The sequence below is a fragment of the Trichoderma gamsii genome, assembly GCF_001481775.2.
Source record: "Trichoderma gamsii strain T6085 chromosome Unknown Scaffold_19.2, whole genome shotgun sequence".
Taxonomy (NCBI): domain Eukaryota; kingdom Fungi; phylum Ascomycota; class Sordariomycetes; order Hypocreales; family Hypocreaceae; genus Trichoderma; species Trichoderma gamsii.
Window position 1 is genome coordinate 581,495 of NW_020171356.1, and position 12,929 is coordinate 594,423.

Genomic DNA, 12,929 nt, shown 5'->3' on the forward strand with positions numbered 1-12,929 from the left:
CTTCTCTATTAGTTACTAAATAAAACACCAAGTGGTTATTGGCTCTCTCTTGTCTTGTGCTTGTTAAAATTAAGTGTTTCGACTACGGCAGTGTAGATACATGTAGAGTGTAAGTGCCAAGCAGGCATCACCATCCAGCAACGCTCATAGTCCAAGGGATAAAACCGGATAAAATATATAACAGTAATACATATTATGAAAAGAAAAATACAATGGAGAAATCAAAAAGAAAAAAAGAAAATACCATCAGATGCGGATACAAAGATATCACGGGCATCACCACCCTAGCCCTATCCAAGCACCAGGGCACTGGATCGGTAGTGAGGCTCAAGGCTGATGAATGCATGCATTCTGAGTGGACTGCATCCTTTAGCGATGACGCATAGCGCAAACCATTGCAGGCAGCGATCGCAGCGCCACCGAAGCTTATCGGCAAGGCCTGGCCCGATAAGACTCTCGCCCCAACGATGGCATTCAGTTCGAAACAAACCATCGCATCAAATCTGCTTGCAGATCAGGATACCAGAGCTGTAACCACGATCTCATCACAAAATCACCATGAAGCTCGTATCGCGACACATACCCAAAGAGTTTGAGGACGAGCAGGTCTCGCTCCTACCCGAGGACCCAGAGGACATGGTGAGCCGCAGCACTCGCCCCGCCGCATACCGCAGTGTGACATGAGGGCATCGTGACATTTGCTTCCACCACGGCTACTAACAGCATCGTTCTCATCGCAGTGGCATGCATATAACCTGATAGTTCCCGGCGATCTCGTTCATGCGCATGCCGTCCGAAAAGTCGTCAACATCAACCCGGGCACGGGTGTCCCGGCCGCCGAACGAGTCCACACAAATCTAGCCATCCGCGTCAAGTCAACCTTTTTCGATCCCGCCGTCTCGTCGCTCCGAGTGTCTGGCGTCGTTGCCGCCGAGAACGACCATGTGTCCATGGGCGCCCATCATACCCTGGACATCGAGATTAACAGATCATTTACCGTTGTCAAGCCCGATGGCTGGGACAGCGTGGCCAAGGCCACTCTGGCGCAGGCTCTATCAGACGACAAGAACGGCGCCATGGCCGCTGTAGTCATGCAAGAAGGCCTCGCCAACATCTGCCTGATCACACAGTTCCGAACGGTCCTCAAGACTCGCGTAGAGAGCGTGGTTCCCAAAAAGCGCGATACTGCCTCCGACCAAGATGCAGGAATGAAGAGATTCTACGACAAGACACTATCATCACTACTTAGAGCCGTTGACTTTTCCGAGTCAAGACCTCTACTACTAGCGAGCCCAGGCTTCGTTGCGGGGGACTTTAAAGAATACATTGCAAAGCAGGGTCGGGATAAGTCAGACAAGGTCCTCACAGCTATCGCAAGGCAGGCAACGGTAATACACGCCAACTCAGGGCACATCCACAGCTTAAACGAGGTGCTCAAGAGCCCCGAAGTCCTAGCGAAGATGAAGGATATGAATTACGCAAAGGAGGCGCAGTACATGGACAACTTCTTTGATCTGCTCAAGCTCGACGATGGGCGAGCGTGGTACGGCAGCAGGGCCGTGGAAAAGGCCATCGCCGACGGCGCAGTTGGGCCCGGCGGAGGAGTCCTATTAATCAACAACTCCCTCTTTAGGAGTCAGGATCTCGCAGTACGGAAAAAGTACGTTGCGCTGGTAGACAAGGTCAAGCTCGACGGCGGTGATGCGCGAATACTAAGCAGCGACCACGAGAGCGGGCAGCGGCTCAAGATGATGGGAGACATTGCAGCTATTTTGAATTACCCTATGCATGACCTGGACGAGGAGGAAGAGGAGGAAGCAGAGACGGAGCCGACACCCAATAGACGGAACGAGGAGGACGAAATAGACATGTTGGATAGCGTTATTTAGAGAGTAAAATTGGATACATACAAAGATGTTTAAAACCAACAGCGAATGATGAATCAAAACGTTCACGATGCACTGTTTGTAATGCCGCGCACTACCTGTTGCCTACCTACGTTCTAGCTAGATACTGTATTGGAGGTCATGAATGCATCTTGTAGGGGTATTCGCCCAAGTATCAATCAACCGCGTTCCATCATTTGATTAGCCGATGTTGAAGTTCGGCGTTAAGCAGCTCTTCGGGCCCAAACAGGAGAAAAGATGCCACAGATCCTGGGGGTTTGTAGGCAGAATCGCTCTATTCTCCGTCCAAACACCGAGGACCTGGCGATTTATCAGCTAATCGGGGAATTGCCCCTCCAACCCCTCAATGGCGTAACTGACATCATTTATCATGGCTATATAAATAGACTGCTGGTTTTGTAATTTGTTCTATCTTTGTCCTTTACCTTTCCCCAAGCGATTCTCCCTTTCCAGACAATAACTCGGCAACATGGCGCAGAAACTCACGCTCCAGTCTGTGGTGAAGCTCAACTCGGGCTACACCATGCCCCTCCTGGGCTATGGAGTGAGTACCTGATGACTCTTCTCGTCTCTGCTAGCTTCAAAACTTGCCGGCATGGTGCTGACGGGCGTGGTGCTTATTTTAGGTCTACCAAACGTTTGTCTTCTAGCTTTGAATAAGCTTGAAAGTAAGCTGTTCTTACTGACACTTTTCGTAGGTCGGCGTCTGTGGCAACTGAAGTATGCAAAGAGGCGCTGAGAATTGGATACAGACATGTAAGCAAGTCATCTGAACTCTTACCGTTCAAATGTCATTTTCTCTCAGAACTTTGCGTCTCTAACACGGTCGTAGATTGATTCTGCCTCTGCCTACCACAACCAGGGCCCTTCTGCAGCAGGCATCGCCGCATCTGGAGTTCCCCGCGAAGAAGTCTTCTTCACCACAAAGGTCCCCGTGCGCGGAAAGCCCCTCGGCTACAAAAACACAATCGATCTGGTCGACATCGCCCTCCAGGAGACCAAGCTGGGCTACCTGGACCTCGTACTGATCCACTCCCCCTACGGCGGCGTCGAGAACCGCAAGGGCGCCTGGAAAGCCCTCGTCGAGTCCGTCGAGGCCGGCAAGGTGCGCTCCATCGGCATCTCCAACTACGGCGTGCACCACCTCAACGAGCTCGAGGCCTACATCAAGGAGCTCGAGTCGGAGCGCGGCGGCGCGGGCAAGGGCGGCGTCATCTCCGTCGGCCAGTGGGAGATTCACCCGTGGCTCCCGCGGGACGACATTGTGCAGTGGTGCCACGCGAGAAACATCGCTGTCCAGGCCTACTGTCCCATTGTCCGCGGAGAGCGCTTCGGCGAGCCGCAGGTCGCGGCCGTGGCGAAGAAGTACGGCAAGACGGAGGCGCAGGTGCTGCTGCGATGGAGTCTGCAAAAGGGGCTTGTTCCCTTGATCAAGAGCGTTACGCCGAGCCGTATTGCGGAGAATGCGGGCTTGTATGACTTTGAGCTGACGGAGGAGGAGGTGAAGGATCTGACGACGACGGAGTATACCCCGGTAGCTTGGGACCCTACAGTTGAGCCATTGGACAGGTAGATTGACTGGAGACGGAGTGGTTTATACAGAACTGTACTAGTATGATGTGTATACGAAGGCTTGTCTAAGAGGACAAAGTGCTGCATTCGTATGGAGAGGTAAATTCATGTACACAACGGCGGCTACATGAACCAAATCATAGAAGAGCATCTCTTTATTATATCTTAGCATGCCCTAGTAGCAATTCTGTACGTGAGATATTCACCTATTTGATCGATACTGGGGAACGAAGCAACGTGTTGTACAGACGAGGTCCCTTATAATTAATATTTGGCTACGTACTCGAAGTTGCTAAGCTCCAGTCCGCTATGCGCTAGAATGAATACCCAACCAGGCACTGAGACACAGGTAAACAACGAAACATGTCTGCACACAATACCAAAACAACATCAATTAAAAACAACTAAAAATTAAAATTACTAAATCCAATGAAACAACATTATACTGCTCAACAACGGTATAAAGGCCAAGCAGACAAGGCCCGGCATTATAATCCATCACGTGATGGCGCATCGGCCTCGCGTCAACATCATCACGTACTTGGTCCTACCCCGCGACATCAACAACACCATCATCACCACGCGCTGGACATGGTGCAATGTTTAAGAATGCCACGCCCAAAATTGCCCCCTCGTTGACTCTGACGCAATCGCTGCAATGGGGGTCCAAAAAACATTCACCATCGTCCCGCCCGCCGGGCCGGCCACGCGGACCCCCGTCGATAATCGCCCTATGACATCCAAACAAGTACGCAAGGCCTACCAAGCTGCCAATCGTGTGCCACGTCTGTCCAAAGCAGAGCGCATAAAGCAAGAGAGAGCCGAACAGGAGCGTATTCGAAAGGAGTTTGAGAAGGAGAAGGCTGCTGCCAGGGCCAAGTTCCTGAGAGAGAAAAAGAAGGCAAAGGAAGAGGCAGAGAAACAGGAGAAGAAGAAGAAGGGCCTGCCGCTCGTGACGGTCCGGCCAAGCCAAGACACCATTGCCAAATTCTTCCGAGGAAATGGATTGGGTCACAAGAGGAGCTGCGAGGGCGAGGACGTGGGTGAGGCTACGGATACGATGAAAGCCCCGGAATTACCTGCCGTGGAAGAGCTGGCAGAAGAAGACGATGAGGATGAAGATGATTTCCCAAGCCCCAAACGCCTATGCAATGAAAAAGAGCAAGATGGAAAAGTTGGCGAGGGAGTAGAGCGAAATGGGGGACATACGTCTCCAATGCCTGAAGAAACCTGTGTTGAGTCTCGTGTTATTGCTGAGGAAAAGCAAAACGAGCTTACCATAGAAGATGACTTTTTCGATGGGTTCGAAATACTGTCTGATGAGGAGATGTCAAAGCTGTCCTTTAACGAAACGGGCACATATATTGGCGTGGACAACAGAAAGGAAGACGCAGCGCCACAGTCCCCCCTGAAACTAGACGCTATTCAAGTTGGAAATTCGAAGAGCCATCTACACGACAAGGCTATAACTATAAGTCACCAACCCAGTCCTATCAAGTCAAATAAGCACCCTGAACTCGGAGATTCCCAAGAATTTGATTTGATGTTCGGCGATCATGAGGATTTGGAATTGGAAACACAGAAGAGCCATCTACACCACAAGGCTACAACTCACCAATCCGGTCAAGTCAAGCCAACCAAGAACCCTGGACCAGGAGATTCCCAAGAATTTGATTTGATCTTCGGCGTGCTACAGTCTCCTGTGGAACTCGACATTGTTCCAGTTGAAAATCAGAAGAGCCATCTACACGACAAGGGCACAAATTACCAATCTAGTCCTATTAAGTCAACCAAGAACCTTGAAACAGGAGATTCCCAAGAATTTGATTCGATTTTCGGCAATGAAGAGGATTTGCAGGAATTGGAAATGCTGGCTTTTGACGTTATCTCGGCTTTTCAGCGAACACCTGCCAAGGATTCTATAGAGACGCCTTTGCCACGAAGCCCTCAGAATTCGAGACGCAAGACGACCGCTCATGAGTTGGATCTTGAGCTTGCCGCCGACTCTGATCCTGACAAAGAAACTCATCGGGCAAAAAGCCAAAAGGAGCATGACCAAACGTCTCTTATGCCACCGCCACCAATACCTTCGGCTCCGCGGCCCTCAATCTCTTCCATTTCGCCAGTAGCTGCGGAATCGCAAGCACCGCCTCTCAGCACACAACAAATCCTCTTTAACATGGACGATTTCTTTCCGTCTTCCTCGCAGCAGGCGGCTGAGCTGGAAGACGAAGAAATTACATTCACCTCTCCAATCAAATCGAGACCGCCGCCAGAAGCTCGGACTCCGAACTCACCGCGGGTATCCCAAAAAGGCTCGTTACCTATGGGATCTCTATCCTCGTCGTCGCCTGAAACACCCAAGCCATTCTTTACTGCTTCTGGGTCCAATGAGAGAATGGCTGTGGCTTTGCTTCGAAGTCGACGAACAGCCGAGCAAGAGGAGGAGCGGAGACGGCAAACAGCGCAGTTGGAGCTTGCTGAGTTTGAAAAGGTTAGAAAGAAAGAGGCTGAGCGCCGTGCTCGAGAAGAGATGCTAGCGGCTGGCAAATTGAAGCCCAAGCATGCAAATCATGCAGCTCCAAGAGCCGGACGCGACGACGCGCAGCTTTCGAATCCAGCGAGCCCAGCCCTTGCAAGGACATCGCAGTTTTCGGCAAGGAAGAGACTCATCATGAACGACAACCGCACCGCCATAAAGCCCACGCCACAGAGAACACCGCTTATCGAAACAAACCCAAAGACTATTAGGCCGGATACGAAATCACCCACTGTAGCCAATATGAGCAGAAAGGTTACTTCTCTCGGCAGCAATATTCGACCGTCTCCCTCCTCTTTTACACCTCACAACGCCAACAGGATGATGGTCCAAGAGGCGAGGCATCAATACTCATCTCCAAAGCACGCAAACACACCCATCATATCAGCTACAAAACCGAAAGACGCCAATACCTCTCTCGAGTCTAACGAGTCTAAGTGCCCGCCAGCTTCTCAGGAGTCGGAATTCGGCGGTAGCTGGATGGACGAGCTGGCGACGGAGCTTTCCTTATAATGTACATGAACGTGGACTGGGGGGCACAGAAAGCGAATATTGAAAGTGCCTACCTATGATGATGAGAAGATGATATACCCCTTTGCTTTGGCGACCAGATTGAGCAGCAGATTATTATGGCACATACCTGGGAAAGGCATATATTGCAGGCGACATGGATTGAGTGGGCAAAGTGGCGAATCTGTAGATGACATTGCATTGCATTTCATAGCGACGATTGAGTTTTTTATTCTTTTCGACTAGTATGTAGATATTGAGATGAGCTTTGTAAATACATTTTGGTAACATGTAAGATTTTAAATGACACCCTTTGCCATTGACGTGTGACGCGCAATATCCGCAGTAGTGTTTTGTCGTGAACACAGCCTTGGAAGGTTTATCTAGGTACCTACTCTGCATTCTTATCATTGGCCATATTATTATTTCATTATCCAACAGCTACTCGCATAAGCAAGCGTCTACACCCACACATCAAAAGCCTAGCAAAAATCCTTCCAATATCATCTAATAAAATAGTTCCCATCCTTCTTCCATTTCATACCTCAATCACATGCCAAAGAAACAAAAAAAGTTACATTACTAGTTCTTCCCCCTCAGCAAAATAGCACCTCATCTGGCTTAGCTGCCTGCCTGAAAGATCAGCATCATCCCATTTCCGTCTCTTTGGGATCAACTACTAGGCCAAAAGGGAAAATACTTCTATTTATATACCCCTTCTATTAACGGAATCTCACAATTGATTGGGAAAGAGGAGCAATTTTTCAAGATTTAGAATTATTTGTTCATGTGGTGAAGTATTATAAAGAAGAAGAAAAATTATAAGAATAACCCTCTTATAGAATGTTCGGTGGATTTGAGTACCTATTATAGACGGCCTGGGGGTATCGCTTTCACAACTACAAAACAACACACCAAAATATTAAACACGAAGCAGAAAGGGAGAAAAAGTCCGTCTAGTTACAAACGCAAAAAGGATAAAAAAGCAAAAGGGTGAAGTAAAAGGGGCGTTCTTGCTAAACCGTCCCTACCTACCCTCAATATCCCCCATATGTCCGTCCTTTGTTCGTGCTTGGTCATTGTCCCTCCCAACGCCTATAAACGGAGAATAAAAAGAAGAAAGAACAGAAAGCTACCTCATGAACGGGAAAATGTATAAATCCTTCCCCCTTCCCTGGCCCTAAAACTCCAAATCCGTCTTTGTCCATTCCGTAAAATGCCCTTGAAAACACAAATGATTTGGTAAAAAAGGTTGTGCTCCTCGTTCATGCAGGCTCATATGTATATAAATACCATCCATCCAATCAGTCCCATTTGTATCCATGCAACCACCAAACGTCAAGATATGTGTGTGAAAACGAAGAAGAAAAAATATGCATATGCACACATAGACCAAGAATGAGAAATCATCTTCTTTCTTTCTCTTTTTCGCTGTTTTCTTTCCATTGGAAAATCTCTCTTCACCTAGAGATATATGCCGACCCATTCCATCTTTGAAGCCACCTTTGTCTCGCACCCTTCCACAGCGCAGCGTAAGTCGTTGGAGGTAGCATCTTTGTTTAAGAGGGGAAAGCCAACGCCGTTGGGGGCAGATTTGGTCGGTTTTCTGTTTTCGAAGCAATCGGCACAATATACCTATCGTCGAATACGATTAGTTTCAATGTTATATAGACACGATAGGCCAGTAAGGACATGGACTTGAGATTCCACCTACGTGGCCGCATTTCTTCAATGCCCAGAAATGATGCTCTCCAGCAACCCGTTTCCTCTTCTTGGACGGCGTGGTCGGTGCGTCCGCAGGGTCGTACGCGAGCTCCTCGTTACACGCGGGACATATGACCACCTGCTCGTTATCGGCCTCGGTGCATGTATCTCGAGTAAAGCCCGGCTTTGCTGGGGGTAGAGGCTCCAAGGGTGGTTTCGGGGGCTCTTGGTGCTGCGATGACGCCGACGAAGGAATATGCGCAGTAAAGGAGTTTGGAAGCATGTGCATGTCGCCGGTGATGATGCCGGCTAACCTCCTAAAAGAGTCCATGCCAATAAATTCCTGGCCGTGATGCGCGTATCCCAGGGCCAACAGATGTTCTTCGGTGGTATGGTCATGGCGGTGGTGGTGGCGACGCTGGCGGTGATATCGTTGCGGCTGCGGCTGCGGCTGCGGCTGCGGCGGCTGTGGTCGCCATGCGTGTCGATTCGGTCGCTGGTCATCGTCGGGAGAGTCTGCCGTCAGATCTATGAAGCTCGCCTGCTGCCCCACGAAGGTACTGTCGCTCCTGGCCAAGTGCGGCGGCGATATCCGCTGCGAAGTTGTCCTCCGCGGGTTCCTGGAGGGCATGTACGGCTGCTGCTGTGTGTTCTGCGAGGGCTGCGAGGGCTGTGAGGGCTGCGGTCTCCTCCGTTCCACCGGCGAGTCTGGCTCTACCGTCAGGTCTATCACGGCCGAGTCTGGAGTCGTCGTCCACGAGCGAGAAAGCGTGGGCTGTGTGTGCATGTGTGGCGGTCGAAGTCGGACGTGCGATTGCGAGGGTCTTCTGGACTGGCCGCTGCCAGGCATGGATAGGCCAAGGCTCTCCATCGTTGCCCGCGCCCGTGATGCGACGCCCTGCGGGTTGAGCAGATTGGTGAAGATGGAGCTTGTGGGGTTGGGCCGGTTGCTGGTCGTGGAGGAGGCTCGGGTGACTTGGACTTCGATCAGCTCGTCGTCACTAATCGACACCAGCCCGTCGTCCGCGGCAAGCGACATTCTGTGCTGTGCTGGTGAATCGGGGCGTGGGCTGGCTGTGAAGAATCCCGGTATCGACGGCGTGAAGAGGGCGATGTGGAGAGTTCGAGATGGGCGAGAAGAGGAGCGAGATTGTGAAGTCGGCGGCGCCGTCGGCAGAGAATGGGCGAGAATCAGGATGAGGGGAGCGGCAAATCAACGTCGTCGTCGTCGTCGTCGTCGTCGTCGAAGTTGCCTCAGAGGCGTCTCTACAGCCTGGTTGTCGGTGGGTAGAGCATTCGCCAGAATGGTGGCGCTGGAGGGAGTGAAAGAAAAACCCGCCGCACAGTATCGGCCGTGAGATTGATGCACTTGCGAGCGATTCAACGCAAACAGCAGCCGGCTTTTGCGTTAGCCAGTGGGGATGGAGTTGGTGGCAATAACAGGCAGCTGGGAAAAAAATGAGCGAGAAGATAAGAAGCGATAGACTTGTAGGAAGCATAAATAAACGAAGGACTGTTTGTTGTTATCTTCTTTTTTTTTTTTTGGATATTTTTTAATATCTTTAGTGTTTTTCTTCCCCTTGACCCCTTCAAAGGATTTGTCGGCTGCAGCAGCTGGCGAGGGCGTCGAGTCGAGTCCAGCCGTGGCTTTGTTTGTTGACAGTCAAACCATGCACGCAAAGTTGTTAGTGCTGTAATTGTAGCAGGTACCCCTTGTGAGGCACCTGAGCCGTGGTGTGCGCTCGGCTTTGATAAGCAGTGGGAGCTTTGGTGCTACACCGCGCACATGACGGGGAAACGCAGCTGAGATGAAAGGAAGAGATGAGATGGCAGATATCACCACTTGGCAAGTATTATAGTATAGAGCACATGCAGCGATATTAAATGTTCGTATAGCAGAGCAGAACAGAGCAGAGCAGAGCAGCAAGCAGCAGCAGCATATAAAAAGCAGGGAGAGCCGACGCCACAGATGTGACGCTACTATCAGCTCAACCTGACTCGACCCGGAAGTCAGCGGCCAATAAACACCAGGCGCGAAATATGATTCCAAGACATTCCGGCGTATTTTTGCTTTTTCTTTCTTCTTTGTTTTTTTGCGCCCCCTATTTCATTATTGACTATACTCCAAAGCCCAGGCCAGGCTTCGCTGCTGCGCTCAGCGTCAGCCGCCTGTGCTCGGTCTCTGCTCCCTTTTGCGCCTCCCTTGCATACATATAAATCGGGGGTTCAGCTCTCAAAAGTCCTGCTTTCTGCGCGGCAACGAGGGACCACGTACAGATATAGAATTTGGCACCCAGTGTGTGAAAGCGAGCAAAATAAAATGAAATAAGCCCCTTCACATTTCATCAGCTTCTGCCCAAAAGAACCGTAAAGACAATGCGTGTAATGTGTCTTTCGCTTGATATCATTGTTTGCTCTTTTCTGATAGCTAGAGCTACCTAGACAGTAATAAAGCAGATGCCCTTTTTTTCGTCTCTTCTTCTCAAATGTACAGCTCGTGTAACACAATCTAAAACCCCTCATTTAACAATTTCCCAGTTTGTCCCGGCGTGCAGATTTAAGATTAGGACAAAGTAAATAAATGAAAATAACCAAGAGCAAGCAAATCCGGAAAAATGTGGCTTGCATAGATACGCAGCCTGCCTATTAGTTCTTGACGCCGAGCACGCTCACCACACCCTCTCCGTTGAGAGAAACCAGCTTCCTGCCCGACTCGCCCCATCGAACCGCAATGGCGGCCACAGAGTTGCGCAGCGGCTCGCTCCACTTCTTGCTGGACTTTGTGTACTGCTGGACGGTAATGCCCGTCGCTCCGCCCGTCGCCAGGAACTGGCCTGAATAGTCCCAAGCCAGCGACTGCACTGAGCCTCCAGTCTCAAGCACCTTGGAAACCGCCGCGTCTCCCTCTTTGCGCAGGTCGAAAATGGTAACGCTGGTCTGTCCCTTGGCTGTGGCCGCCAGCAGGAAGCCATTTTCGGAAAAGACGATGGCCTGGACCGGGGCACCGAGCTTGAATACCACGGCCTGCTCGAGTGTCTTGGTCATGTACAGCTTGATGTCACCATTGACAGTGCCCGCGGCGAATAAATGTCCGTCAGGGTGGAACGCGCATGTAGTTAGAGCTGCCAAACGTATTAGCCTGTAAAGATCAAAGGGAAGGGGAGAAACAGTAAGGGGACAAGTCCAACTTACAAGCATCGGCATATGCTCGACTAACTCGCTTCATTGTCTCCAGCTGGTAAAACACGATGCTCTTGTCAGTGCCCACCGACGCAAGCAACTCTCCAGAAGGATGTAAGCTCAGGCCACTGGCGGCTCCAGCATGCTCAGACAAAGTGCCAATCTCGTTGCCGGCCTCGTAGACTTTGATGTTTCCTTGGCTAGTGGCAAAGAAAACCTTTGACCCGGCCCAGAGAGTATCTGTTACAGGCTCATTGACAGGCACGGTTCTCTCCACGTTGTCCGCGTCGATAGAATAGATGGCCGCCTCGCCGTTCAATCCACCCGCCACCGCATAGCTGCCCTCGAGATCCAGTGATGTGGCTTGTGGGACAGGTAAAGAGTTGATCGTTGTCGGCTCAAACGCGGACACTTCGTTGGCGGAAACCCAGCCCTCTGGGACAGGGCGCTTCTTGCGGCTCTTGGATAGGCTATACAAGATTGCATGGTTAGCAATGGGTCAGGATTAAAAAGACAACAAAATACTAACCTCTGATGTGTTTGGTCCACCTGTGCTGCTAGCTCTTCTGGTAGCAGCTCAACACTATCCACAACCATGTCCTCGCCGGCTGCAGCACCGTCTGTTACGGTAACTTTGCTCAGCGAGTCTCTGGCCTCATCCCTCTCTTTTGTCAGCCGCGCAATGACGCGAACGGCGGCATCATGCTGGTACAGCGCCGTGGCAAGCTCCTCCCTCGTCCGTGCCAACTGCTCTCTCAGGTTGTACGTCTCCAGGGCAAGGTTGTCCCATTCGTTTTGAAATGTGGCAAGGAGTGCAGGAATCGATGTCAGAGTAGGGGGTCGAGGTCGGGGGATGCGAGAAGACTTGATGGGCAGCAAGTCGTCGGCTGTTATGACTTCGCCGTTAGGTTCTGCGCCATGTTCGTTGATGTATTGTTCTATGAGTCGCTTCTCGTATACGACGCCTTTGAAGGGTTGGTTAGCCGTTTCTCACTCCCTGATGCGAATTGCAATTCCGCCTCGACTTACCCGACTTCTTGGACGCGACAGGCTCTTGGGGAGCTTCTCCGGAGACTGTGCATCAGTTAGCAAAGCTGCAAGCAGGTAGAGAATCAAATGAGTGATGAACGGAAAGTTGAATCTGTTAGAAAGACGGCAGTGCATCACTCACTTCCGCAAAGCATGGCGACTGGGTCTGAATCGCCTCTGAGCTGCCAATGGCTGTGAATTGATGCTATACTAGATAAAATCTCACAAGGCTGCCTGCCAGCTTCTTCAGCGACGCCCGCGGCTCCTCGCGCGCGACCTGCATCCCGATCGAGATTTTCCGCTCCCTGGCGCACAGACCAAGCACGTCACGCGCTGATAGTGATAAGCCCGCCGCTCAACAAGAACAAGCTACCAACTCGGTATCGCTGCTTTTCGTCGCTCCACTGGAATGCGGGGGGTTAAGGGGATGAGCTTGCCTGTCGTCTGACTCTTGCCTTTTGTGCAAATTCATTCGTTTGTTTTTTTCT

The 12,929-nt window shown here is 50.9% G+C and overlaps 4 protein-coding genes across 4 annotated transcripts; 3 read left to right on the forward strand and 1 right to left on the reverse strand.

The window, feature by feature from the left end:
- Nucleotides 1–558: 558 nt before the first annotated feature.
- TGAM01_v205966 (translation factor pelota) lies at nucleotides 559–1,889 on the forward strand (the record flags this gene model as incomplete). The annotated part of the gene is made up of 2 exons (XM_024549761.1): nucleotides 559–675; nucleotides 741–1,889. 2 exons carry the CDS (start codon nucleotides 559–561, stop codon nucleotides 1,887–1,889), a joined length of 1,266 nt encoding a protein of 421 aa, XP_024405520.1.
- A 487-nt stretch (nucleotides 1,890–2,376) lies between these two features.
- TGAM01_v205967 (hypothetical protein) lies at nucleotides 2,377–3,480 on the forward strand (the record flags this gene model as incomplete). The annotated part of the gene is made up of 4 exons (XM_024549762.1): nucleotides 2,377–2,451; nucleotides 2,534–2,544; nucleotides 2,606–2,663; nucleotides 2,740–3,480. 4 exons carry the CDS (start codon nucleotides 2,377–2,379, stop codon nucleotides 3,478–3,480), a joined length of 885 nt encoding a protein of 294 aa, XP_024405521.1.
- A 657-nt stretch (nucleotides 3,481–4,137) lies between these two features.
- On the forward strand, nucleotides 4,138–6,531 carry TGAM01_v205968 (hypothetical protein; the record flags this gene model as incomplete). The annotated part of the gene is made up of 1 exon (XM_018802940.1): nucleotides 4,138–6,531. One exon carries the CDS (start codon nucleotides 4,138–4,140, stop codon nucleotides 6,529–6,531), a length of 2,394 nt encoding a protein of 797 aa, XP_018663706.1.
- A 4,347-nt stretch (nucleotides 6,532–10,878) lies between these two features.
- On the reverse strand, nucleotides 10,879–12,596 carry TGAM01_v205969 (pre-mRNA-processing factor 19; the record flags this gene model as incomplete). The annotated part of the gene is made up of 5 exons (XM_018802938.1): nucleotides 10,879–11,354; nucleotides 11,425–11,882; nucleotides 11,942–12,377; nucleotides 12,442–12,486; nucleotides 12,584–12,596. 5 exons carry the CDS (start codon nucleotides 12,594–12,596, stop codon nucleotides 10,879–10,881), a joined length of 1,428 nt encoding a protein of 475 aa, XP_018663704.1.
- Between the last annotated feature and the right edge of the window lie 333 nt (nucleotides 12,597–12,929).